This window comes from Lithobates pipiens, unplaced genomic scaffold, assembly GCF_037356315.1.
Source record: "Lithobates pipiens isolate NorthernLeopardFrog02 unplaced genomic scaffold, aLitPip1_a1.2 Scaffold_16, whole genome shotgun sequence".
In the NCBI taxonomy this organism is placed as follows: domain Eukaryota; kingdom Metazoa; phylum Chordata; class Amphibia; order Anura; family Ranidae; genus Lithobates; species Lithobates pipiens.
Window position 1 is genome coordinate 84,001,805 of NW_027507748.1, and position 24,968 is coordinate 84,026,772.

The 24,968-nt window shown below is 46.4% G+C and overlaps 1 protein-coding gene across 2 annotated transcripts in view; it reads left to right on the forward strand.

Moving 5' to 3' along the window:
* SAMSN1 (SAM domain, SH3 domain and nuclear localization signals 1) overlaps positions 1–24,968 on the forward strand; it is a 185,762-nt gene that overhangs the window by 42,880 nt on the left and 117,914 nt on the right. For both annotated transcript variants that reach the window (XM_077480065.1, XM_077480066.1), the window contains one exon: positions 22,919–22,959. In XM_077480065.1, the coding sequence (XP_077336191.1) occupies positions 22,919–22,959 (41 nt within the window). The remainder of the gene's footprint in view (positions 1–22,918; positions 22,960–24,968) is intronic.

Below are 24,968 nucleotides of genomic sequence, written 5' to 3' on the forward strand. Positions count from 1 at the left end.
GCAACACTGTACCCAAATGATTTTTTTTTCCTTTTTTCCCCACAAATAGAGCTTTCTTTTGGTGGTATTTGATCACCTCTGGGGGGTTTTTTTTTGCGCTATAAATGAAAAAAGACTGAAAATTTAGAAAAAAACGCATATTTCTTTGTTTTTGTGACAGAATTATGCAAATTATAAATTTTTCTTCATAAATTTTGGCCACAATTTATACTGCTACATATCTTTGGTAAAAATAACCCAAATTAGTGGATATTATTTGGTCTTTGTGAAAGTTAGAGAGTCTACAAGCTGTGGTGCGAATCGCACAAAATTGATCACATCTGATGTACTGGAAAGTACACATACCCCCCAAATGACCCCTTTTTGGAAAGTAGACATTCCAAGGTATTTAGTAAGAGGCATAGTGAGCTTTTTGATGTTGTCATTTTTTTCCCACAATTCTTTGCAATTCTTTGCAAAATTAAGATTTTTCATTTTTTTTTCTCCACAAAATTGTCATTGTAATAGGTTATTTCTCTCACATGGCATGTGTATACCACAAATGACACCCCCAAAAAATTCTGCTACTCCTCCTGAGTATTACAATACCACATGTGTGGGACTTTTTCACAGCCTGGCCACATAGAGAGGCCCAACATGCAGGTAGCGCCATCATGTGTTCTAGGAACATAAATTACACATCTAACTTGTTGACTATTTATTACACTTTTGAAGCACCAGGACAATTACACGGGACACTGATGACAGATGGCACTGATACGTGGCAATGATGACACTTATACGTGGCACTGATGACAGATGGCACTAATATGTGGCACTGATGACAGATGGCACTAATATGTGGCACTGATGACACGTGGCACTTATACGTGGCACTAATACGTGCCACCGATGACAGATGGCACTAATACATGGCACCGATGACGCGTGACACTGATGACAGATGGCACTGATAAGTGGCATTGATGACACGTGACACTGACAACAGATGGCACGTGACACTGACAGGTGGCACTGATGACAAATGGCACTGATACGTGGCACTGATGACAGATGGCACTAATACGTGGCACTGATGACAGATGGCACTATGTGGCACTGATGACACGTGGCACTGATGACAGATGGCACTTATACGTGGCACTGATGACAGATGGCACTGGGGACAAATGGCACTGACAACAGGTGGCACTGACAACAGGTGGCACTGGGGGCAGGTAGCACTGCGGGCAGGTAGCACTGGGGCGGATGGCACTGGGGGCGGATGGCACTGGGGGCAGATGGCACTGGGGGCAGATGGCACTGGGGGCAGATGGCACTGGGGCGGATGGCACTGCTTGGGGGAGAATGGTATTTTTTTTTTACTTTTTTTTTTTTTTATTCAAATCAAAGCAGAACGGCTGCCGCTGCAGCCGTTCATCTCTCCCCTCTCACACTCTGTCTGTGTGAGGAGGGAGAGAGGCGCTGAGAGATAATCTCATATGTTTACATATGAGATCATCTCCCATTGGACACGCCGATCGCACTGTAAACGGCCGCTGTGATTGGCCGTTTACAGCGATCTGTGTTTTGCCTGTCCCCGGGGGACACGGCGAACACAGAACTTCCGCGATGCGCGGCGGCGCGCATTGCGGAAGTAAACATTAGGACGTCCAGGGACGGCCTCCCGGACGAAAGCGCCTGCTCTACGGCCGTCATTCGGCTATAGGGCGGGCGCGAGGTGGTTAATCAAAGAAGGTAAATAAATAAAAAGACCGCAATTTGTGCAGAGGACCAGCAGAGGAATGAAGAGGAGGCATCATGTTTTAGAGGGTGCACTTTAAGTGACAGTCACTTTTCATATTTCTAAACTAGTTTTCTCAGCATGCATAAGTCACTTCTGCCAAATTTTCCTGACACCAAGAGAAAAAAGGTGATGGGGGTGGGACCTCCAGCTGATTCATAGCCTCAGCTATGTGTCCCTTGCCTTCAGTCAGCTCTCAGAGCTCTCCTCACTGAGCTCTGCAGAGTGTAACGTCAGCTTTCCATCCCTTTAGACAAGTTTTATAAATTCTGTACTTTGAATGGATGTTGAGAAAAAAAGAGGACTGCAGATAAACAGATATAACGTATGTAGGAGGATTTGTTTAATCTCTGTGTATTACCTGAGGCCAGTCACTTCACTAGGTATATGAAAGGGTTTACAGCCACTTTAACCGTTTTCTGACCAGCGCAGGCTGATGTACGTCAGCAGAATGGCACGGACAGACAAATGGGCATACAGGTACGTCCCTTTGAATTTGCCGCCGTGCCATCGCGTGCGTGCCTAGCAACAAGTGACACTGATCTCTGCTCCCTGTGATTGGAGCAGAGATCAGTAAGCTGTAAAACAAAGCCACGCCCCCCACCGTTAGAAACACGCTCCTAGGACACACTTAACCCCTACACTGCCACCTCCTGGTTAACCCCTTCACTGCCAGTGTCATTTACACAGGAATCAGTGCATTTGTATAGCACTGACTGCCGTTTAAATGACAATGGTCCCAAAAATGTGTCAAAAATGTCTGATGTGTCCACCATAATGTCGCAGTCACAATAAAAATTGCTGATCGCCGCCATTACTAGTGAAAACAAAAATTATTAATAAAAATGCCACAAAACTATCCCCTATTTTGTAAACGCTATAACTTTTGCGCAAACCAATCAATAATCGCTTATTGCAATTTTTTTACCAAAAATATGTAGAAGAATACGCATCGGCCTAAACTGAGGGGAAAAAATTGATATATTTTTTGCGCATATTTATTATAGCAAAAAGTAAAAGATGATGCGTTTTTTTCAAAATTGTCGCTTTTTTTGTGTATAGCGCAAAAAATAAAAACCGCAGAGGTGATCAAATACCCCCAAAAGAAAGCTCTATTTGTGGGGGGAAAAAAACAATTTCGTTTGGGAGCCACGTCGCACAACCGCGCAATTGTCAGTTAAAGCGATGTAGTGCAGAATCGCAAAAAGTGCTCTGGTCTTAAGTCAGCAAAATGGTTCGGTCTGAAAGGGGTTAAGCAATCAACCCCATTATCTCATATGCAAATAGTTGCCAACATTGTAAAAAACATTTTAGGGACACTTTTTTGGCTGTAAGCAAAGTCAAATTATAATTAGGGGGTGGGGCATGCGTTAGTAGGTGTGGCATAGGGGTAAAGAAAAATGTGACACGCATAGCGCGTGGCACCGAAAAATGGGTGTGGTTTGCGTGAATTAGTGGGGGTGTGATTAGAGTCTGAGATGAACGAGGGATGGAGGGAGAAACAAAGGGAGAAAGAAAGGGGTGGAGGGACAGCAGGCCCAGGCCCTACACCACAATAGAAATTTGTGTATTTCAGAAAGTTTAACAATCAGCAGATAAAGATACTTCAAACACCTGGTGTTGATGCTTCAATCATCCCGGCACTATGGTTGTTATGGTGTCAAGATGATTGAAGCGCATTATTATTACATTGTAATATAAAATTAAATAGTAACATGATGGGAAAAGGGGAGGGGGAAATTTTGGGACTTTAAATGAGGTCATAGCCTCCATCCCTATCAGATATAAGATATAAAATTAAAAACAAGAGCTAAGCGGGACTTTAAATGAAGTACGGGGTCTTTTATTGAAAAAAAAAAGGAGAAATATTGTTATGCGATTATATGATGCGACAAAATTACATGTATATTAAAGAGGTGCACAGACAGACACATTATTAACATTGACATTTTGTTTTATATAATCTTACTGACCAATACAGAGTAGGTTATAAAAGCGCACCTCCATTATATACATAAGACAACCAAATATGGAAATAAATTAAACAAATAATACAATGTAGGCAACAACTTTGAATCTATGACTTCTTGGTTGTTGCAGTGGATTAGTAAAGAAAAAAACAACATAGTTGATGCAATTTTTCAAGAATTGATGCTAGTTGAAATTGGGGTACCAAAATACACGGCGATTATTGGCTCTACGCGTTTCGCGGCTTACTACCGCTCGTCAGGAGCAAGCTCGTGATTGGTCTGAAAATACAGAGTAGTGGTAAATTAATGTTTGCAATGATGGAACATGGGGAGATTGAAATACCCCTACCTAGTGGTCACTTACACATAGCCATGCAGTCAAAAGTGCAGCGCCGAAAGCCTAGGCACCCAAAGCGATGATACGGGAGTTGAGGAGGCCCATCCAAGGGCGAGGAGGCCCACAGAATGCACACACAGGCAACCACCGGGACAACAAGGGCGTTTAGTAAGTGAAAACGAATATGGAAATATAAAACTGAGCCTAATGGGTGAAAAAATGCATGGTAAGAACTACAGATAATCTGAGAATTGTGAAAGAAAAATGCGTTGAAAAAAGAAAATGTTGGGGTGGATGTGTGATGAGTGTAGGAGAGGGTTAGCATGGGAAAGGGGGGGAGGGGGAAGAGGGCGGAAGAAAAAGGGGAAGGAGGGGGAAAGTGGCTGTGTATGACATGACCCAGTGTGAATGCCAGGTGACAGAGTGAGTAGTGACAGAAAAAAGTAAAGAAAGAGGGACATATGGATTGATTGTGCAAAAATACCTTGTGTGTGGAAAAAACGCGAAAACAAGGGGTGACAGTGTATGGTAGGTGAATAGCCCCAGTTGTTCCGGTCCCGCCTGCCGCCGCCAACCATGGATACAGCCAAACCGCCGTCTGGGGGCCCCCAGCGTCACACACTCAAGGACACCAAATGGAAGAGTGAGCAATGCCAGACCCGGGATATATACACACTCCGAGTCAGCGTCCACACCCACACTCCAGGTGAAATGAGGATGTAAATCAACCTAGCCTGAAAGGCGGCACCCATAACAGTGATGCCGTACAAACGGTGGTGAAAGTGTGACGCCGATACGCAGTGGGTGAACGCGCCCCGCCTCCCAGCCAAGAGAAAAAAAAAAAAAAAAAATTTCTTGGATGAGGAGGGCGGAGGGCGTCCCCCAGTGCGCATCGCAACTCCCGATCATGACAAAAAGGAATGCAGTGATGCAGACGACACCAACACCACCCGACTGCATAGGTGCGTCAAGGACCGAATAGTGCAAAAAAAAGATTTTTTTTTTTTAAAAAAGATTTTGGAAAAAACAATAGAAGCTGCTAAATCTAAAACAATGATGAATAATAAGATACTTTAAACAATATGGTCCAAAAAAACAAAAAACAAATAAACATTGGCTTAAGTATACAAGACACCCGTCTTCCATCCCTTATATCAATAGTAACATGATGGGAAGACGGGTGTCTTGTATACTTAAGCCAATGTTTATTTGTTTTTGTTTTTTTGGACCATATTGTTTAAAGTATCTTATTATTCATCATTGGTTTAGATTTAGCAGCTTCTATTGTTTTTTCCAAAATCTTTTTAAAAAAAAAAAAATCTTTTTTCCTGACGCATCATGGCAGCACACACAGTGGGTTGTGACTCCGCCTCCACAACCTGATAGGACTGGTTAGCTATAAGGTTTGAAGAGGAGTCCACCGTTGCATTCTCCTTTTTTTCCTCACCTGTATGGGACATTACGTTCGAGTTCGGTTAGCAAGGAACCCCTTACCGCACCACCCCAGCTAGGTTCAGCCTCTCCTACTTGGAAGTCCCTGTCCGTACGGTCTCTAAATGAGCCATAACGCAGGGAGCCCCACTCTGGTGGTCTCAGGGGCAAAAAATTACTAAGCAGCAAGCCTTTTTAAGAAAAAACAACAACAACCTTAAAAAGGTTGTAATAACTGCAGCGGTCTCCCCCCTTTTCCTATCTGTTGAGCTCCCCAACATGTCTCCGTTCTCTGCCTACCTTCTGTTTCAGTCTTCAGTTTCCTTCCTTCTTTTTTCCTTTTTTTTACCTTCCTTTTCCCACTCTGGGCAAGCTGAGCCCTGTAGTCCCACGGCGCTGTGTCCCTTCCATCATGGCGGTTCCGTCTGGATGTTCGGCGCTCAGGAAGTGACACTCTCCCTTGCCCTCTGCGTTTGCCAGCATCCAAGATGGCGCAGGGCGGCGCAGGCGGCCAGTGCGCATGCGCGGCGGTGACGTCATTCCTCCAGCGACGGCGGGCTATTTAAAAAATGTCATTTTCGTTTTGAAGTGCTGCTTGTGCCTTCCACGCCATCTACCAGCCTGATCTCTGCACACAGCCTGCTGCCTTGCAAGACAAGTCCTCCTGAACTCTGGTAAGCTGCTTTTCTTTCATCCTTATGCACTTTGCCATTCATTTATTTGCTGCACCTTCTGCCCATACTCTGCATTGGCTCTTATACTGAAAACCTCTGGTCACAGGTGTACTCTATTCTTCCTCATGGAGACCGCTGCCTTAGTAGACCATCCTAGAACCATAAGGTAAGGGGGCGTATGGATTGGTAAGTAGCGAAGAGGAGAAAAAGAGAGCTCTGCCACTAATACCTTTCATTTTGGTAGCTCTGGCAGGTCTTCGGGGTCATCCCATTCTAAAAGAAAGGAACGTTCCCCCTCAAGACACTCTCACTCTCGGCGAAGTCGGTCAAGGTCTTCCCGTCATCGCAGAGAATCGCCATCCTCACATCGAGAGGAACACCATACCCGTCCTGCGGTTAATACCTGCTGGGTCTGTGGAGCGCAAGCATTACCTAGTAAGCTTGTCTGCCAAGTCTGTCTGGAGGAAGCAACCCGGGACAAGGAAGCGGACGCTAGAGAAGCCTCCAATATTATAAGAGACTCAGTTAAGGAAACGATCCTACAGGTGACAGCTTATGACCCAATCAGGTCATCTAACTCAGCCTCAACCTCTCATTCTCCTCAGGATCCAGATGACCCCCCAGAGGATGAGGATCCTCTGACTCCTACAGTTTTTGACTTTGCGTTAATAAACCCCTTTGCGAAATCGGTTAAGGAGGCGATCGGTTGGGAGGAAGAGAGAGACGTTCCGCCTAAGTTAAGGAAATACTTCCCTAACCTAAAAAAAGACCCTGAGGTCTTCCCCTTTATCGAAGAGCTAGAGGAGCTCATAAGAGATGAATGGCAAAAACCAGAAAAGAAATCCGGCTTAAATAACAGATTAGCGAAGCTCTATCCCCTAAAAGAGCCAGCAGTGAATCCTCTTATCTCTGCTCCCGTGGTAGACTCCTCACTGATGCGCTTAGCGCGCCATGTAACCCTACCAATAGAGGACGCCGTAACCTTTAGAGATGTGATGGATCGCAAAATCGATCTCGACCTTAAGAAAGCCTACTCAGCAGCGGGGGGGGCCTGTAGGCCCGCAATCGCCCTAGCAGCGGTCGGTAGAGCCATCACCTCCTGGACATCTGGAGTTGAAAAATTAATCGCAGAAGCGGCGGACCAAGACAAAATTATTTCAGCTCTGCAGGAACTTAGCCTTGCGGGTGATTTCGTAGCGGAGGCGGCGGTGGACGTTATTCGGTCATCAGCAAGAGCAATGCTGGCCTCAGTAACTTCCAGAAGGGCTCTCTGGCTAAAACCTTGGGTTGCTGATGCGACTTCCAAATCCAGCTGGTGTAAGATCCCTTATGATGGCACTAACCTTTTTGGCTCAAAATTAGATTCCGCAATATCAAAGGTCACGGGGGGAAAATCGGGTCTAATACCATCGGACAGAAGATCCAAGCAGCAGAAAAATCCGCCTTTCAGACGTCACCTTCCGGAAAGGTACCGGGACGTAAGGTCCTATAGACCCGGCAAAGAATTCAAACGGAATTGGCGAAGCACACAACCCTCTTTTGTAAGAGTCCAAAAATCTAAGACAACCGCGCCGGGAGACCAACAAAAATCTTTTTGATGCCACGCATGCCCAGCCCGCAATAGTTGGTGCGAGGCTGAGGCTATTTGCCCAAACTTGGGTAGACAAAATAGAAGAACCCTGGGCGATATCCACCATTCAGCAAGGTCACAGGTGGAAATTCAAGCAAAAACCGCCAAAAAACCACTACAAATCTACCAAGCTACCCTTTTCGCGCCTGAAGCGAAAGCTTTTAGTCAAATACATTATGGAGTTGCTCCAGAAGCAAGCAATTATAGAAGTTCCACAGGAGCAGAGAGGAGAGGGGTTCTACTCCCCCCTTTTCTTGGTGTCAAAGAAAACAGGCGACCTGAGGCCCGTGTTGGATTTAAAGAAGTTAAACCAAATGATTCTAGTCGAATCATTCAAGATGGAGAGTCTCCAATCAATATTACTAGCAATAGGGGAGAAAGATTGGATGCTCTCGGTCGATTTATCCGACGCTTATCTACACATTCCAGTGCATCAAACCTTTCAAAAGTATCTACGCTTTGCGATAGGCAAACAACACTTTCAATTCAAAAGCCTCCCATTTGGGATATCAACGGCACCCAGGACCTTCACAAAGGTGTTACTTCCGGTTATAGCACTACTGAGAGAAAGAGGTCTAAGAGTCCTACACTACCTCGACGATATTCTTCTTCTAGCAGACAGCCGAGAAATACTTCTACGACATCGTTCAATTCTGATTTCCACACTCCAGCAATTCGGGTGGATAGTGAATTGGAGGAAGAGCAACCTGGTCCCAGTGCAGAAGATGGTCTTCCTAGGAGCCGAATTGGACACCAGATCCAACACGGTAGGGCTTCCCCAGGAGAAAATTCGTCCTCTTATCCGCAAAGTGAGAAAGCTACTATCAGTAGAACACCTATCTGCAAGAAAATGCTTAAGTATTCTGGGCTCAATGTCATCAACCTTTCTAATGGTTCAGTGGTCTCAATGGAACTCCAGGGTATTTCAGAATTCGTTCCTAAAACAATGGAACGGGGTGTCCATGTCACAACAAATAACAATCACCAGAGCAGTCAAGGAGTCAGTACGTTGGTGGACTCAAACCAACAATCTAACTCGCCGTCGTCCTATCGTTCATCCACTCCCAGAAATAGTAACGTCAGATGCCAGTTACCTTGGCTGGGGTGCGTATCATCTAGATCGGGGAGCACAGGGCCGCTGGCCCTTCTGTCCACAGGGGATAGTCTCGAATGTTCTGGAACTCAGGGCTGCATGGCAAGCACTTCTAACTTTCAGTCCTCTCCTTTCAGGGAAGAATGTCCTCCTGCGTATGGACAACACAGTGGCTGTGAATTATGTCCACAGGCAAGGGGGCACAAGAAGCAAAGTCCTAATGCGGGAAGTACGACCTATAATCGAGTGGGCCCAAGTCTACCTGACGGATCTGAAGGCAGTATACGTACCTGCAATTCACAACCAACTCGCGGACGATCTAAGTCGAATATTTATTTCAAACAACGAGTGGTCTCTCAGTCACAAGGCCTTTACTCTTCTGACACACAAATGGGGTGTTCCCGACATAGATCTGGCTGCGACTCCAGCGAATCGCAAATGCACTCGCTTCTTAGCAAGGACCGCCTATCCAGCAGCAACAGGGATCGACTGTCTCCACCATCCTTGGGAGTTTCGCCTTGGTTACATATTCCCTCCGGTGCCCTTGATAGCCAGGTTTCTGGCCAGACTGAGGACTTCGTCTTCCACGGTAATAGCAGTGTTGCCCTTCTGGCCCAGAAGACCGTGGTTTCCGGCCATCCTGCAATTGAGCACAGAAGAGCCTCTCCCACTTCCACTGTTCCCAGACTTGCTCTCACAGGGGAAATTTCTACACCCGTCACCAGAACGACTACACCTGACGGCTTGGAAACTGAAAGGGAAAGGTTACTAGATCAGGGTTGTTCATTAAGAGTAATATCCACCTTACAACAAGCAAGGAAGAAGTCGACAAACGACATATATAATAAGATTTGGAAAAGATTTTCTGCAATAGCCCAGCTACAGTCCTGGAATCCCCTTTCTCCTTCAGTCTCTCAGGTGTTAGAATTCCTACAACTAGGCCTAGAGAAAGGCTTAAGATCAAGCACTTTAAAAGTTCATGTCTCTGCCATATCCGCAATGACAGGAATCAAGTGGGCCTTAAATCCCCTCATCATCCAATTTCAGAAAGCATGCCTAAAAATAAGGCCTCCTAGAAAACCAATTTTTCCGACCTGGGACCTATCAATTGTCCTGGAAGCTTTAACCAAAGAACCTTTCTCGACGGGGGGATCAATATCCCTATGGGACTTGACACTAAAGCTATCGTTTCTAGTTGCAATCACATCGGCCAAGAGGGTCTCTGAGCTGCAAGCTCTACTAATCAAAGAACCACACCTAGTTTTCTTCCCAGACAGGGTCGTACTCAGACCTTCGGAACGGTTTGTGCCAAAGGTAGCTTCTAGCTTCCACTTTAATCCGGAGATCAATCTTCCCGTATTTCTCAACACAGATGGAAATCCACACCCTCTGGACGTGAAGTCTGCAATATCCGCCTACCTGGAGGCTACCGCTCCATTCAGGAAGTCAGAAAACCTCCTAGTCATTCCGCATGGCGCCAAAAAAGGTCAAGCGGCTTCCTCAAGAACAATATCCTCATGGTTGATTAAAGCCATCAAAAAAGCATATCTAGTTCAACATCTTCCAATACCGGAAAGACTGAAAGCGCATTCGACGAGAGCAATGGCGACCTCATGGGCAGCATACAGCAGAGTATCACCAGAGACTATTTGCAAGGCAGCAACTTGGTCATCAAAAACCACATTCATGTCTCACTATAGAATAGATCCGGCTCAATTAACCACGGTTGAGTTCGGGAGATCAATTATTCAATCAAACTCATCTATATCCTGTACTTGAGTAAATAAAGAAAACTTCTAAAACGCACCCTCCCATGTAGCGAGTTATTTCCCACTGTGTGTGCTGCCATGATGCGTCAGGAAAACGGAAAATTGTATACTCACCTTTCCGTAATTTTCCTTTCCTGACGCATCCCATGGCAGCACACAGGATCCCACCCCTCTAAGGTGATAGTTACTGAGAATGCAACGGTGGACTCCTCTTCAAACCTTATAGCTAACCAGTCCTATCAGGTTGTGGAGGCGGAGTCACAACCCACTGTGTGTGCTGCCATGGGATGCGTCAGGAAAGGAAAATTACGGAAAGGTGAGTATACAATTTTCCGTTTTTTGCACTATTCGGTCCTTGACGCACCTATGCAGTCGGGTGGTGTTGGTGTCGTCTGCATCGCTGCATTCCTTTTTGTCATGATCGGGAGTTGCGATGCGCACTGGGGGACGCCCTCCGCCCTCCTCATCCAAGAAATTTTTTTTTTTTTTTTTTTTCTCTTGGCTGGGAGGCGGGGCGCGTTCACCCACTGCGTATCGGCGTCACACTTTCACCACCGTTTGTACGGCATCACTGTTATGGGTGCCGCCTTTCAGGCTAGGTTGATTTACATCCTCATTTCACCTGGAGTGTGGGTGTGGACGCTGACTCGGAGTGTGTATATATCCCGGGTCTGGCATTGCTCACTCTTCCATTTGGTGTCCTTGAGTGTGTGACGCTGGGGGCCCCCAGACGGCGGTTTGGCTGTATCCATGGTTGGCGGCGGCAGGCGGGACCGGAACAACTGGGGCTATTCACCTAACATACACTGTCACCCCTTGTTTTCGCGTTTTTTCCACACACAAGGTATTTTTGCACAATCAATCCATATGTCCCTCTTTCTTTACTTTTTTCTGTCACTACTCACTCTGTCACCTGGCATTCAGACTGGGTCATGTCATACACAGCCACTTTCCCCCTCCTTCCCCTTTTTCTTCCGCCCTCTTCCCCCTCCCCCCCTTTCCCATGCTAACCCTCTCCTACACTCATCACACATCCACCCCAACATTTTCTTTTTTCAACGCATTTTTCTTTCACAATTCTCAGATTATCTGTAGTTCTTACCATGCATTTTTTCACCCATTAGGCTCAGTTTTATATTTCCATATTCGTTTTCACTTACTAAACGCCCTTGTTGTCCCGGTGGTTGCCTGTGTGTGCATTCTGTGGGCCTCCTCGCCCTTGGATGGGCCTCCTCAACTCCCGTATCATCGCTTTGGGTGCCTAGGCTTTCGGCGCTGCACTTTTGACTGCATGGCTATGTGTAAGTGACCACTAGGTAGGGGTATTTCAATCTCCCCATGTTCCATCATTGCAAACATTAATTTACCACTACTCTGTATTTTCAGACCAATCACGAGCTTGCTCCTGACGAGCGGTAGTAAGCCGCGAAACGCGTAGAGCCAATAATCGCCGTGTATTTTGGTACCCCAATTTCAACTAGCATCAATTCTTGAAAAATTGCATCAACTATGTTGTTTTTTTCTTTACTAATCCACTGCAACAACCAAGAAGTCATAGATTCAAAGTTGTTGCCTACATTGTATTATTTGTTTAATTTATTTCCATATTTGGTTGTCTTATGTATATAATGGAGGTGCGCTTTTATAACCTACTCTGTATTGGTCAGTAAGATTATATAAAACAAAATGTCAATGTTAATAATGTGTCTGTCTGTGCACCTCTTTAATATACATGTAATTTTGTCGCATCATATAATCGCATAACAATATTTCTCCTTTTTTTTTCAATAAAAGACCCCGTACTTCATTTAAAGTCCCGCTTAGCTCTTGTTTTTAATTTTATATCTTATAAAATTAAATAGTTCAACTCACCATAATGCAGAACCAGTGGGAGCCCCGAGTGTGTCACTTGTCATGTCGCCTGCAACCAAATGCCATCAGGTGTCCTCAGTATAGTCCCTCATTACTTCTCAGGTGTCCCCAGCGGAGTGCTTCCTTACAGCTCAGTGTCCCCAGCAGAGTGCCTCCTTACATCTCAGTGCCTCCTTACATCTCAGGTCAGTCAGTATGCAGTGTTGCAGTGTAGGGGTCCCTCTATGATGGGGGTAGGTGAGTGTGGGGGTCCCTCTATGACAGGGGGTAAGTCAGTGTGGAGTGTAAGGGTCCATCTATGACAGGGGGTAGATCAGTGTGGAGTGCAGGGATCCCTTTATGACAGAGGGTAAGTCAGTGTGGAGTGTAGGGCTCCCAGAGGGGGGGTCAGACAGAGATCAGAGGGGTCAGAATGAGAAGAGAGGGGTCAGACAGAGAAGAAGGGGGTCAGACAGAGAAGAAGGGGGTCAGACAGAGAAGAGGGGGTCAGACAAAGAAGAGGTGGAGAAGAGGGGGTCAGACAGAGAACAGAGGGGGTCAGACAGAGAAGAGAGGGGTTCAGAAGGGTCAGACAGAGAAAAGAGGGGTCAGACAGAGAAGAGGGGGTCAACCAGAGAAGAGGGGGGTCAGACAGAGAAGGGGGGTCAGACAGAGAAGGGGGGTCAGAAAGAGAAGAGGGGGTCAGACAGAAAAGAGGGGGTTAGATTGGTCAGACAGAGAAGAGGGGGGTCAGACAGAGAAGAGGGGGGTCCGGCGGGGTCAGACAAAGAAGAGGGGGGTCAGACAGAGAATGGGGGGTCAGACAGAGAAGAGAGGGGTCAGACAGAGAAGAAGGGTGTCAGACAGAGAAGAGGGGGAGAAGAAGGGGTCAGACAAAGAAGAGGGGGGTCAGACAGAGAATGGGGGGTCAGACAGAGAAGAGAGGAGTTTGGACAGAGAAGAGAGGGGTTCAGAGGGGTCAGACAGAGAAAAGAGGGGTCAGACAGAGAAGAGGGGGTCAAACAGAGAAGAGGGGGGGCAGACAGAGAAGGGGGGTCAGACAGAGAAGAGGGGGGTTAGAGGGGTCAGGCAGAGAAGAGGGGGTTCAGACAGAGAAGAAGGGGGTCAGACAGAGAAGAAGGGGGTCAGACAGAGAAGAGAGGGGTCAAACAGGGTCAGACAAAGAAGAGGGGGGTCAGACAGAGAATGGGGGTCAGACAGAGACGAGAGGGGTCAGACAGGGAAGGGGGACCAGACAGAGAAGAGGGGGGTCAGACAGAGAAGAGGGGGATAGAGGAGTCAGACAGAGAAGAGGGGGTTCAGACAGAGAAGAAGGGGGTCAGACAGAGAAGAGAGGGGTCAAACGGGGTCAGACAAAGAAGAGGGGGGTCAGACAGAGAATGGGGGTCAGACAGAGACGAGAGGGGTCAGACAGATAAGAGAGGGGTCAGACAGGGAAGGGGGACCAGACAGAGAAGAGGGGGGTCAGACAGAGAAGAAGGGGGTCAGACAGAGAAGAGGGGGATAGAGGAGTCAGACAGAGAAGAGGGGGCAGACAGAGAAGGAGGGGACAGACAGAGAAGAGGGGGGTTAGAAGGGTCAGACAGAGAAGAGAGGGGTCAGAGGGGTCAGACAGAGAAGAGAGGGGGTCAGACAGAGAAGAGAGGGGTCAGAGGGGGTCAGACAGAGAAGAGGGGGGTCAGACAGAGAAGGGGGGCAGACAGAGAAGAGGGGGGTCAGACAGAGAAGGGGGTCAGACAGAGAAGGGTGGGTCAGACAGAGAAGAGGGGGGTCAGACAGAGAAGAGAGGGGTCAGACAGAGAAGGAGGGGTCAGACAAAGAAGAGGGGGGGCAGACAGAGAAGAGAGAGGGCAGACAGAGAAGAGAGGGGTCAGAGGGGTCAGACAGAGAAGAGGGGGGTCAGACAGAGAAGAGGGGGGTCAGACACAGAAGAGAGGGGTCGGAGGGGCCAGTCAGAGAACAGGGGGGCCAGTCAGAGAAGAGGGGGGTCAGACAGAGAAGAGAGGGGGTCAGACAGAGAAGAGGGGTCAGACAGAGAAGAGAGGGGGGTCAGACAGAAAAGAGAGGGGTCAGAGGGATCAGACAGAGAAGAGGGGGTAAGACAGAGAAGAGAGGGGTCAGACAGAGAATAGAGGGGTCAGGCAGAGAAGAGAGGGGTCAGACAGAGAAGAGAGGGGTCAGACAGAGAAGAGAGGGGTCAGACAGAGAAGAGGGGGGTCAGACAGAGAAGAGGGGGTCGGAAAGAGAAGGGGTCAGACAGAGAAGAGAGGGGTCAGACAGAGAAGAGGGGGGGGTCAGACAGAGAAGAGAGGGGGTCAGACAGAGAAGAGAGGGGTCAGACAGAGAATAGAGGGGGTCAGACAGAGAAGAGAAGGGGTCAGACAGAGAAGAGAAGGGGGTCAGACATAGGAGAGAGGGGTCAGATAGAGAAGAGAGGGGTCAGAGGGGTCAGACAGAGAAGAGAGGGGTCAGACAGAGAAGAGGGGGGTCAGACAGAGAAGAGGGGGGTCAGACAGAGAAGAGGGGGGTCAGACAGAGAAGAGGGGGTCAGGCAGAGAGGGGGTGGGCGGCTGACAGAAAGGGGGGTCAGACAGACAAGAGGGGGGTCAGACAGAGAAGAGGGGGGTCAGACAGAGAAGAAGGGGGTAAGACAAAAAAGAGGGAGGGTCAGACAGAGAATGGGGGGTCACACAGAGAAGAGAGGGGGTCAGACAGAGAAGAGAGGGGGTCAGAGGGGTCAGACAGAGAAGACATGGGTCAAACAGAGAAGGGGGACCAGACAGAGAAGAGGGGGGTCAGACAGAGAAGAGGGGGGTCAGACAGAGAAGAGGGGGATAGAAGGGTCAGACAAAGAAGAGGGGTTTCAGACAGAGAAGAGGGGGTTCAGACAGAGAAGAGGGGGCAGACAGAGAAGGGGGGGTCAGACAGAGAAGAGGGGGGTCAGAGGAGTCAGACAGAGAGGAGATGGGTCAGACAGAGAAGAGAGGGGGGTCAGAAGGGTCAGACAGATAAGAGAGGGGGTCAGACAGAAAAGAGAGGAGTCAGAGGGGTCAGACAGAGAAGAGGGGGGTCAGACAGAGAAGGGGGGTCAGACAGAGAGGGGTGGGTCAGACAGAGAAGGGGGGTCAGACAGAGAAGAGGGGGGTCAGACAGAGAAGAGGGGGGTCAGACAGAGAAGAGAAGGGTCAGACAGAGAAGAGAGGGGGCAGACAGAGAAGAGAGGGGTCAGAGGGATCAGACAGAGAAGAGGGGGTCAGACAGAGAAGAGGGGGGTCAAACAGAGAAGAAGGGGGTCAGAGGGGTCAGACAGAGAAGAGGGGGACCAGTCAGAGAAGAGGGGGGTCAGGCAGAGAAGAGGGGAGTCAGACAGAGAAGAGAGGGGGATCAGACAGAGAAGAGAGGGGTCAGAGGGGTCAGACAGAGAAGAGGGGGGTAAGACAGAGAAGAGAGGGGTCAGACAGAGAATAGAGGGGTCAGGCAGAGAAGAGAGGGGTCAGACAGAGAAGAGAGGGGTCAGACAGAGAAGAGGGGGTCAGAAAGAGAAGGGGTCAGACAGAGAAGAGGGGGTCAGACAGAGAAGAGGGGGTCAGACAGAGAAGAAGGGGGGTCAGACAGAGAAGAGGGGGTCAGAAAGAGAGGGGGTCAGACAGAGAAGAGAGGGGGTCAGACAGAGAAGAGAAGGGGTCAGACAGAGAGGAGAGGGGGGTCAGACATGGAATATAGGGGTCAGACAGAGATGAGAGGGGTCAGACAGAGAAGAGAGGGGTCAGACAGAGAAGAGGGGGGTCAGACAGAGAAGAGGGGGGTCAGACAGAGAAGAGGGGATCATACAGAGAGGGGGGTGGGTGGCTGACAGAAAAGGGGGGTCTGACAGAGAGGGGGGAGGCTGACAGAGAGGAGGCAGCTGACAGGGGGGCTGACAGAGAGGGGGGGCTGCTGACAAAGGATGGGGTGGCTGAAAGAGGGGGGCGGCTGACAGAGGGGGCAGCTGACAGGGAGGGGGGGAGGCTGACAGAGAGGGGGGTGGCTGACAGAGGGGAGGCGGCTGACAGAGAGGGGGGCTGCCGACAGAGGGGGGCTGCCGACAGAGGGGGGCTGACAGAGGGGGGCTGCTGACAGAGGGGGGCTGACAGAGGGGGGTGGCTGACGGAGAGGGGCGGTGGACAGAGAGGGGGCGGCAGACAGAGGGAGGGGCTGCTGGCAGAGGGGGGGCTTCTGACAGAGGGGGGCGGCTGACAGGGGGGGCTTCTGACAGAGAGGGAGGGCTGCTGACAGAGGGGGGGCTGCTGACAGAGGGAGGAGCGGCTGACAGAGAGGGGGGTTCTGACAGGGGTGGGGAGCACCTGAGTGTTATCACTGCTGCAGATCACTATATTCACAGTCACCTATCAAGTCACGTATATTATTTCTGTATTAAGGACACTGAAAACTGATCCTGGGTGGTCAGAGTATCGCGGACTTATATGCACTTGAGCACTTTATGGATCACTTTTCTATCAATGTAAAGAAAGATTACCCTCGCGCCACAGTAATTATAGAAAAAGGAAAATACACAAACAAAAAAGATTATGGTTGCAGCAAAGCACCGACAGGGGTTCAAACCCTCCCCTGAGTGAGTAAAAAACAAATGTATGAAAGTGGTGTTGCGCTCCTTAAATAAATATAGCAGTAAATATGTGAAGTACACAATGTACAAAACAATTAAAAGTGAATATTCCTACAAACTATAAACGCATGATTTAGCATCAAAAGGTGCATTCAATAAAGTGCATACAAGTGCTCGGGTAGATATATAATATATCCAAAGTGCACAGATTGCAGTGATAGCAGGATCTGCAGCGTGATTAGAAAACACTCAATAATCTAATATCAAAAGGTGCAACAAGGAAAGAATACATATATGACAATAAAATCATAAAAAATAAATAAATTATATAAAGTATATTTCACACTATATTGCAGTGGATTAATATATATTTTTTGCAGTGCATGTTTTAATGCGAACTGTGAAATATACTTTATATAATTTATTTATTTTTTATGATTTTATTGTCATATATGTATTCTTTCCTTGTTGCACCTTTTGATATTAGATTATTGAGTGTTTTTTAATCACGCTGCAGATCCTGCTATCACTGCAATCTGTGCACTTTGGATATATTATATATCTACCCGAGCACTTGTATGCACTTTATTGAATGCACCTTTTGATGCTAAATCATGCGTTTATAGTTTGTAGGAATATTCACTTTTAATTGTTTTGTACATTGTGTACTTCACATATTTACTGCTATATTTATTTAAGGAGCGCAACACCACTTTCATACATTTGACTTTTCTATCAATATTTATATTTTATAAAATTTGTGTATATTCACACTATATGATGTTGTAAGCTGTACGACGCCCTTCGTCGCTTATATATTATTATTTCGGCCTTGGATTTGATTTTATAGGTACATCACTTTTGTTAACAATTTTGTATTTTAGATTTTTGCTGCAGGTTCAGCAGATCATTAAGGTGATAGCACAGCACACGATTTATCTATTTAAAGAAGACCCCCAGCTAGGAGGCTGCAGGGGGTGATAAGAGGGGACCCTCATGCAGGAACTCCCTTCTCACTCCAGTTAAAGAAGACCCCCAGGTGGGAGCACTGCAGGGGGTGATAAGATGAGACTCCAGTCCAGGAATACAGGAAAGCCCTCTCCATCCCCACTCCAGTTAAAGAAGACCTCCAGCTAGGAGGACTGCGGGGAGGTTATAAGAGGGGACCCCCATCCAGGAACATAAGAACCCTCTCCAGTAAAAATAGGCCACTACCTGGGAGGACTACAGGGGGATGCTAAGAAGGGACCCCAATTTAGGAATACAGGAATTCCCCCCTCTCCCACCTCCAGTTATAGAAGATCCTCAACTAGGATTGTTGGAAGGGGGGGGGGGGGGTGATAAGAGGGGACCCTCATACAGATATACAGGAATTTGCTTCCCTTCCCCCTCCAGTTGTAGAAGACCCCCAGCCAGTAGGACTGCAGAATTTTTTTAAACGCTGCATATGGAGATTTTTAAGGATAAATGTTTGTCACCATTCCACGAGCGGGCGCAATTTTGAAGCGTGACATGTTGGGTATCAATTTACCTGGTGTAACATCTTTCACAATATAAAACAAAAAAAAATTGGGATAACTTTACTGTCTTATTTTCTAATTCAAAAGTGTATTTTTTACAAAAAAAGTGCGCTTGTAAGACCGCTGTGCAAATACGGTGTGACAGAAAGTATTGCAAAAAAAACAATTTTAACTTGTAAACAACAAGTCTGAAAAACAGGCCTGGTCTTAAAGTGGTTAATTCCTATTTTTTACTTAGAAAAGATACCAGCCCTACTGAATAGGCATATGTCCTGGTATTACCATTCCCGGGACTGCTGAAGAGAGTGTCACTCCTATGCTGCTCCATGCTGACACCAGCTTACGCACTTCAATGTTTTCACAGCGGTCTACAAAAATGCACACCACTCTCAAAGCAGTCACTTCCTCTATGCTTCCAACTTTAACCGCTTGCCGACCGCCTCACGCCGATATACGTCGGCAGAGGAGCTCATACAAGCAAACTAACGTACCTGTGGCCCTTCAAGAGTCGGCCAGCGGGCGCACGTGCCCATGGAAAGCTCCATGATTCTGGTCGTGTAAACTCGATCGCCGCAGGGATGCCCACGATCGCCTCACGGGGAGGAAGAATGGGGCGATGCTAATGTAAACAAGCATCTCCCCGTTTTGCCTAGTGACAGTCACTGATCTCTGCTCCCTGTGATAGGGAGCAGAGATCAGTGACGTGTCACACATAGCCACGCCCAACACAGTTAGAAACACTCCCCAGGGCACACTGCCCCCTAGTGGTTAAACCCTTCACTGCCAGTGTTATTTACACAGGAATCAGTGCATTTGTATAGCACTGATTGCTGTATAAATGACAGTGGTCCTAAAAATGTGTTAAAAATGTCCCATGTGTCTGCCATTATGTCACAGTCACAATAAAAATCACTGATCGCCGCCATTACTAGTAAAAAAAAATTAATAAAAATGCCATACAACTATCCCCTATTTTGTAAATGCAATAACTTTTGCGCAAACCAATCAATATACGCTTATTGCGATTTTTTTTACCAAAAATATGTAGAAGAATGCGTATTAAATACGCCTAAACTGAGGAAAAATTATTTTTTTATATATATTTTTGGGGGATATTTATTATAGAAAAATATAAAAAAGCGTTTTTTTCAAAATTGACGCTCTTTTTTTGTTTATAGCGCAAAAAATAAAAACCGCAGAGGTGATCAAATACCACCAAAAGAAAGCTTTATTTGTGGGAAAAAAAGGACATCAATTTTGTTGGGAAGACACGTCGCACGACCGCGCAATTGTCAGTTAAAACGACGCAGTGCTGAATTGCAAAAAGTGCTCTGGTCAGGAAGGGGCTAAATTCTTCTGGGGCTGAAGTGGTTAAAGCTCAATGGAAGGTCAAATATAATAAAGGGAAAATCTTGGCCGCTCTTTCAAATAAAAAGCAACTCTGCCTGTTATACTCACAGAAACTCTAGCGCTGTCCCCTGCAGACTCACGGATCCCATAATGCGGCATTGTTCCTCTTCCAGTATAAATGACAGTAGGGGGGAGATTTACTAAAACTGGAGCACTCAAAATCTGGTGCAGCAGTGCATGGTAGCCAATCAGTTTCTAACTTCAGCTTGTTCAGTTAAGCTTAGACAGTAAGCCCTCATTCACACTGACACGGGGTTTGAAATCGTGCAAGTTTAGCTGAGCTAGCACAATTTTAAACCTGCATTTCTGTGCGAGTTCGGGGGGGGGGGGGGAGAGGGGCAATTTGAAAAACATCTGTTCCCACACAGAGCTGCACAGAGGTCTATTGGAATCGCCCCCGAAGTTGCCAAAAGTAGTGCAGGAACTACTTTTGGACAATCGGTGTGGTGCCACATAGCCAGCAATAGGCTGCGATTTGGCATGCAATTTGACGAAGTCAAATGTGAACGGGGGGCTTAAACCTGGAAGCTGATTGGTTTTCATGCACAGCTGTATCAGATTCTGTGTGCTCCAGTTTTAGTAATTGGAGATTTTGCCAAATTGCTGTTTGGACACAACACTGGCAACAGGTGCAGGAAAATTTAGCTGTTTTGACAGCACAGCGACTAACGAGGACAAAGTTCTCTCCGCCTCGGAGTAACAATCTCCGCTCATAATATCCTGCACCAGACTTTTTTCAGTTGGCGGTGTTGTGTCCAAACAGCAGTTTGGCAAAATCTCCAATTACTGATGGTTTAAAGAAACCAGAAGTTAAAGGGTAAGTTCATCTTTTACAGAAAAAACTGTAAGGTGAACTTACACAGGACCACTCCTCACCCCCCCCCCCCAGTCCCGCCTGGAGCTGTGAGGAGGCTATACCAGGGCTCAGAACTGGAGATCGCCACACTGCAGGTCAGCAGGACTGGGGGGGGGGGGTGAGGAGGGGGACCTGAGTGAGTTCACCTTACAGATCTTTCTGTAAAGGTGAACTTACACTTTAAGTAATTGGAGTTTCTGACGAGTTGGCTATTTTGACACCAGGATGACCATACCAAGGACATGGAAAAAAAGGTATGTATAAAGCCTCGTACACACGATCGGACTTTCCGACGGGAAATGTTCGATGACAGGCTGTTGGCGGTAAATCCAACCGTCTGTGTGCTCCATCGTACAATTGTTGTCTGATTTTCTGTGGACAAATGTTGGATCACAGGTTTTAAAATTTTCCGTGGATAAATGTGTGTTGCCGGATTTTCCGAGCGTGTGTACACAAGTCCGTCGGACAAAAGTCAAAAGTACAAACACGCATACTCTGAAGCAAGGACGAGCCAGAAGCGGTCGGTCATGTAAACTAGCATTCGTAATGGAGAATTAACATTTGCGACGTGGCAAATTATGAAATCTCAAAATACAGCGCACAATTCTCTTCTTTAATGGGATAATAATGAAGCTGCCTTGCTGGTGGTACTGATGGAGTTATTGCAAACACATTTTCAAAGGCTTTTTTTTGTCTAGTGATATCAAGAATAATGTTATTATGCTTTTTTTTTTCTTTTCTTTTTTTTTTTTATTGGGCAAGTTACCACAACACCATTATTCCGTAGTTTTTAAGATCTAAGATACAACTATGTTGGTGTCCCTTGTCAATTTTACATTGTATTTTTTAAATGTAACTGCCTACTCCCAAACTGTCATTTGAAGTAAAACACATAGCCAAGTATTATTCTCCACAATTTTTTTTTATAGTGCATTAAAAACAGAAAACAAATAAAATAAGACATCTGTCAATAGAACTTAACCATAAAGTGCATTCTTTGCATCCAAAAATACAGAAAATATACCAAATCAAATCATTATTCAACCAAACAAATAATGTCAAAGCAACAACTCCAAGGCCAATTATAAATAACACGTTATCAACTCCAATTCCGCATCATGTCTTATTGACGAACAGCCGTTCAGAAACAAACTGAAAAGCGCCAAATGAAAAGCGCAAAATGAAAAGCGCAAATCAACACTCAAACTTCTACTTCTAACATGAAATTAGCAGAAGGAGCCAAAAGGGTGGCACTAAAGAGCTGCAAAACAACATAGTACATTTGTTTGTATTTGTTGGCCAACAATTCTGTGGCCATGCGTATGCAAGACAAGTTTGGGCCAATGCCTTTCGGACAAAAGTCCACGGTTTTGTTGGCTAACAATCCGATCGTGTGTATGGGCCTTTAAGCATTTTTTTTTCACAGGGGGCAAAAATGCTCCTAGGAGGGTGGATGGCAATCAGTGGGTGGAGGGAGCTGAGCTCAGAGTTGGCACTTAAAGTGAACCTGTCATGACTAGGTTTATGCAAATACAAAATGAACATCTATGTTTCATCTCTCACATAGTAAAATGTCTTGGTTACTAAAGCTAAAACTAAAACAGTCTCTCCTGCTTCCCACACCACTGATCACTGCTGTACTGCAGAGAAACCATCACTTGAATTATTTTCTAAATCTGACACTTTCTGGAGTATATTTGACACTTCTAATCAGAAGTTCACAGAATACATTCAGTGCAGAATAAACTGATTGCCGTTGGTCACTGAACTCTGCTTTGTATTATACAAACCTGCAAACATTGTAGTTCAAAAAATAGATTGTTGTGGAGTTGAAGGAGCTCAGAGAATTGTATTTTTGCTGTCATTAGTCCTTGCATTATTCCAAGAGCTGCTAAAGAGGAAGTTAATCACTATATTAATTATGGGTGTCATAAAAAACTTACAACAGCATTTTTGTCTTAATTTAGGTCACTCATACAGAAATCGGTGTCAGAAAATGAAGTGTTTGGTAAGGCTTTTTTGTTTTTGTGTTACTATTAATGTATTTAGATTGCATTGCTGTACAGAGCAGGATTCAACCTGAAGCTGGATAATAAAACTCTTCCTTCTCCCTGCCTCCCTGTCTCCTCCATGCCTCCACTAAGTAAGGTGATCGCCACTGCCCGCAGGGGTGAGGGTTGTTGGTGCTGCGAGGGTTATTGGCGCTGCCTGTGTTTCCAATGGGGGGAGTTGTTGGTGTTGTCGGTGATTGCCACTGCCTGTGTCTCCTGTGGGGGTTATTGCCACCGCCTGTGTCTTCGGGGGGGGGGGGGGGGGTTTGTTGCTCCCGGGGTTATTTCCCCTGCCTGTGTCTCCCGCGGGGGGAGGGGGAGTAGTGTTGGTTGTGCCGTCCCCCAATAGTAAGCACCAGCCACCACTGCCTATAATGTTCCACCTGGCTTGAGCTGGCCATGCATGGATCAAAATCCAGCCACTTCCGCAGGTATCGGCTGAATTTCAATCCATGTGTGGGCATCTTACTTGTACGCAACTCAATCCATTAATCAACTTGTGTACTACCAGCCTGTTGGAAAACTTTTGCTCGATCGGTGTCTCCGACAATAGTGACCGGTGCTTATAAGTGTATTCTGATGGTGGGGAAATCCCCCCAATGTCAGAATACAATAACTCAGCAGGAGGGATTCCTCCATCCACATCGAGTGTGTGGATGGGGAAATTGAGTAACTTTCTTTCCTTCTTTCATTTCGTTGAAAAAAATAATAAACAATAAAAATAGTGTATGACCAGCCTTATGCCGTGTTAGAGTTGCCACCTCATCCCTTTAAAACCGAACACATATTAATTACACAGGTTCTGAGGCAGATTAAGGTGGTAATTAAACTCGCTTATCCGCATTAAATTAACTTCAGAACCTGTGTAATTAATATTTGTCTGGGTTTAAAGGGATGAGGTAGAAACTTTATGCCGCGTACACACAATCGGATTTCCAAAGGGAAATGTTGGATGTGAGCTTGTTGGCGGTAATTGGCCATATTGGCCATATTTCTACATCCACGATCAAGTCTGTATTGTTAATAATCAGTAGGTCTAGTAACCCATTGTTTCTTGTTGGTACATTTATCCTCTGACCCATGAAATGTTCCTGTAAGACATTTAGGAAATGGTAAGCCTTAGACAAAAAAAGTCTAAGTCTAAGTCTGGAAAATTAAAACCCCCCATTATGACACTTTCCATGTATGCCACCATTCCAAACTGTGATAGGAGGTCCGTCTCCCCTCCTCCCTCAGGGTAGGGAGCCTATAGCATACTCCCGGTATTACTTTCTCCTTGGTTTCCTCCCTTTGTAACCTTACCCATAAGGATTCCACCTCTTCCCTTGCTCCCTTAGTGATGTCATCCCTCACATTCACCTGTATATCATTTTTAATATACAGGCATACCCCTCCCCCTTTTTTACCCTCCCTGTCCCTGTGATATAGGAAATACCTTTGAATGGTTGCCAACCAATCATAAGAGCTAATGAACCAGGTCTCTGAAATTCTAACAAAATCAAATTCTTCCTCATACAGTAGCATTTCTAGCTCTCCCATCTTGTCCTCCAAACTCCTGGTATTAGTGAACATGCCTCGTAGTTTTCTCCGGATGCATACTATCTCCTTATTTGGTGTTCCGAGGTGGCAAATAGGACTTGTTACTATACTTACCATGGGTTTAGGTGCTTTAGTCAACCTACCACTAATACCCCCAATACTACCAACTGAAATAAGTTCCACACTGGCTATCTCTATGTCTGGACTCTCCCCCCCGTCGCCTAGTTTAAAAGCCCCTCTAACTTTTCAGCCATCTTCACTCCCAGCAGATCTGCACCCTCCTCATTTATGTGCAGTCCGTCCCTTCTATAGAGCTGGTAACCCACTGAAAAGTAGGCCCAGTTCTCCAGGAACCCAAACCACACCTTTCTACACCAGCTCCTCAGCCACTTGTTTACTTCCCAAATCTCCTGCTGCCTTTCTGGTG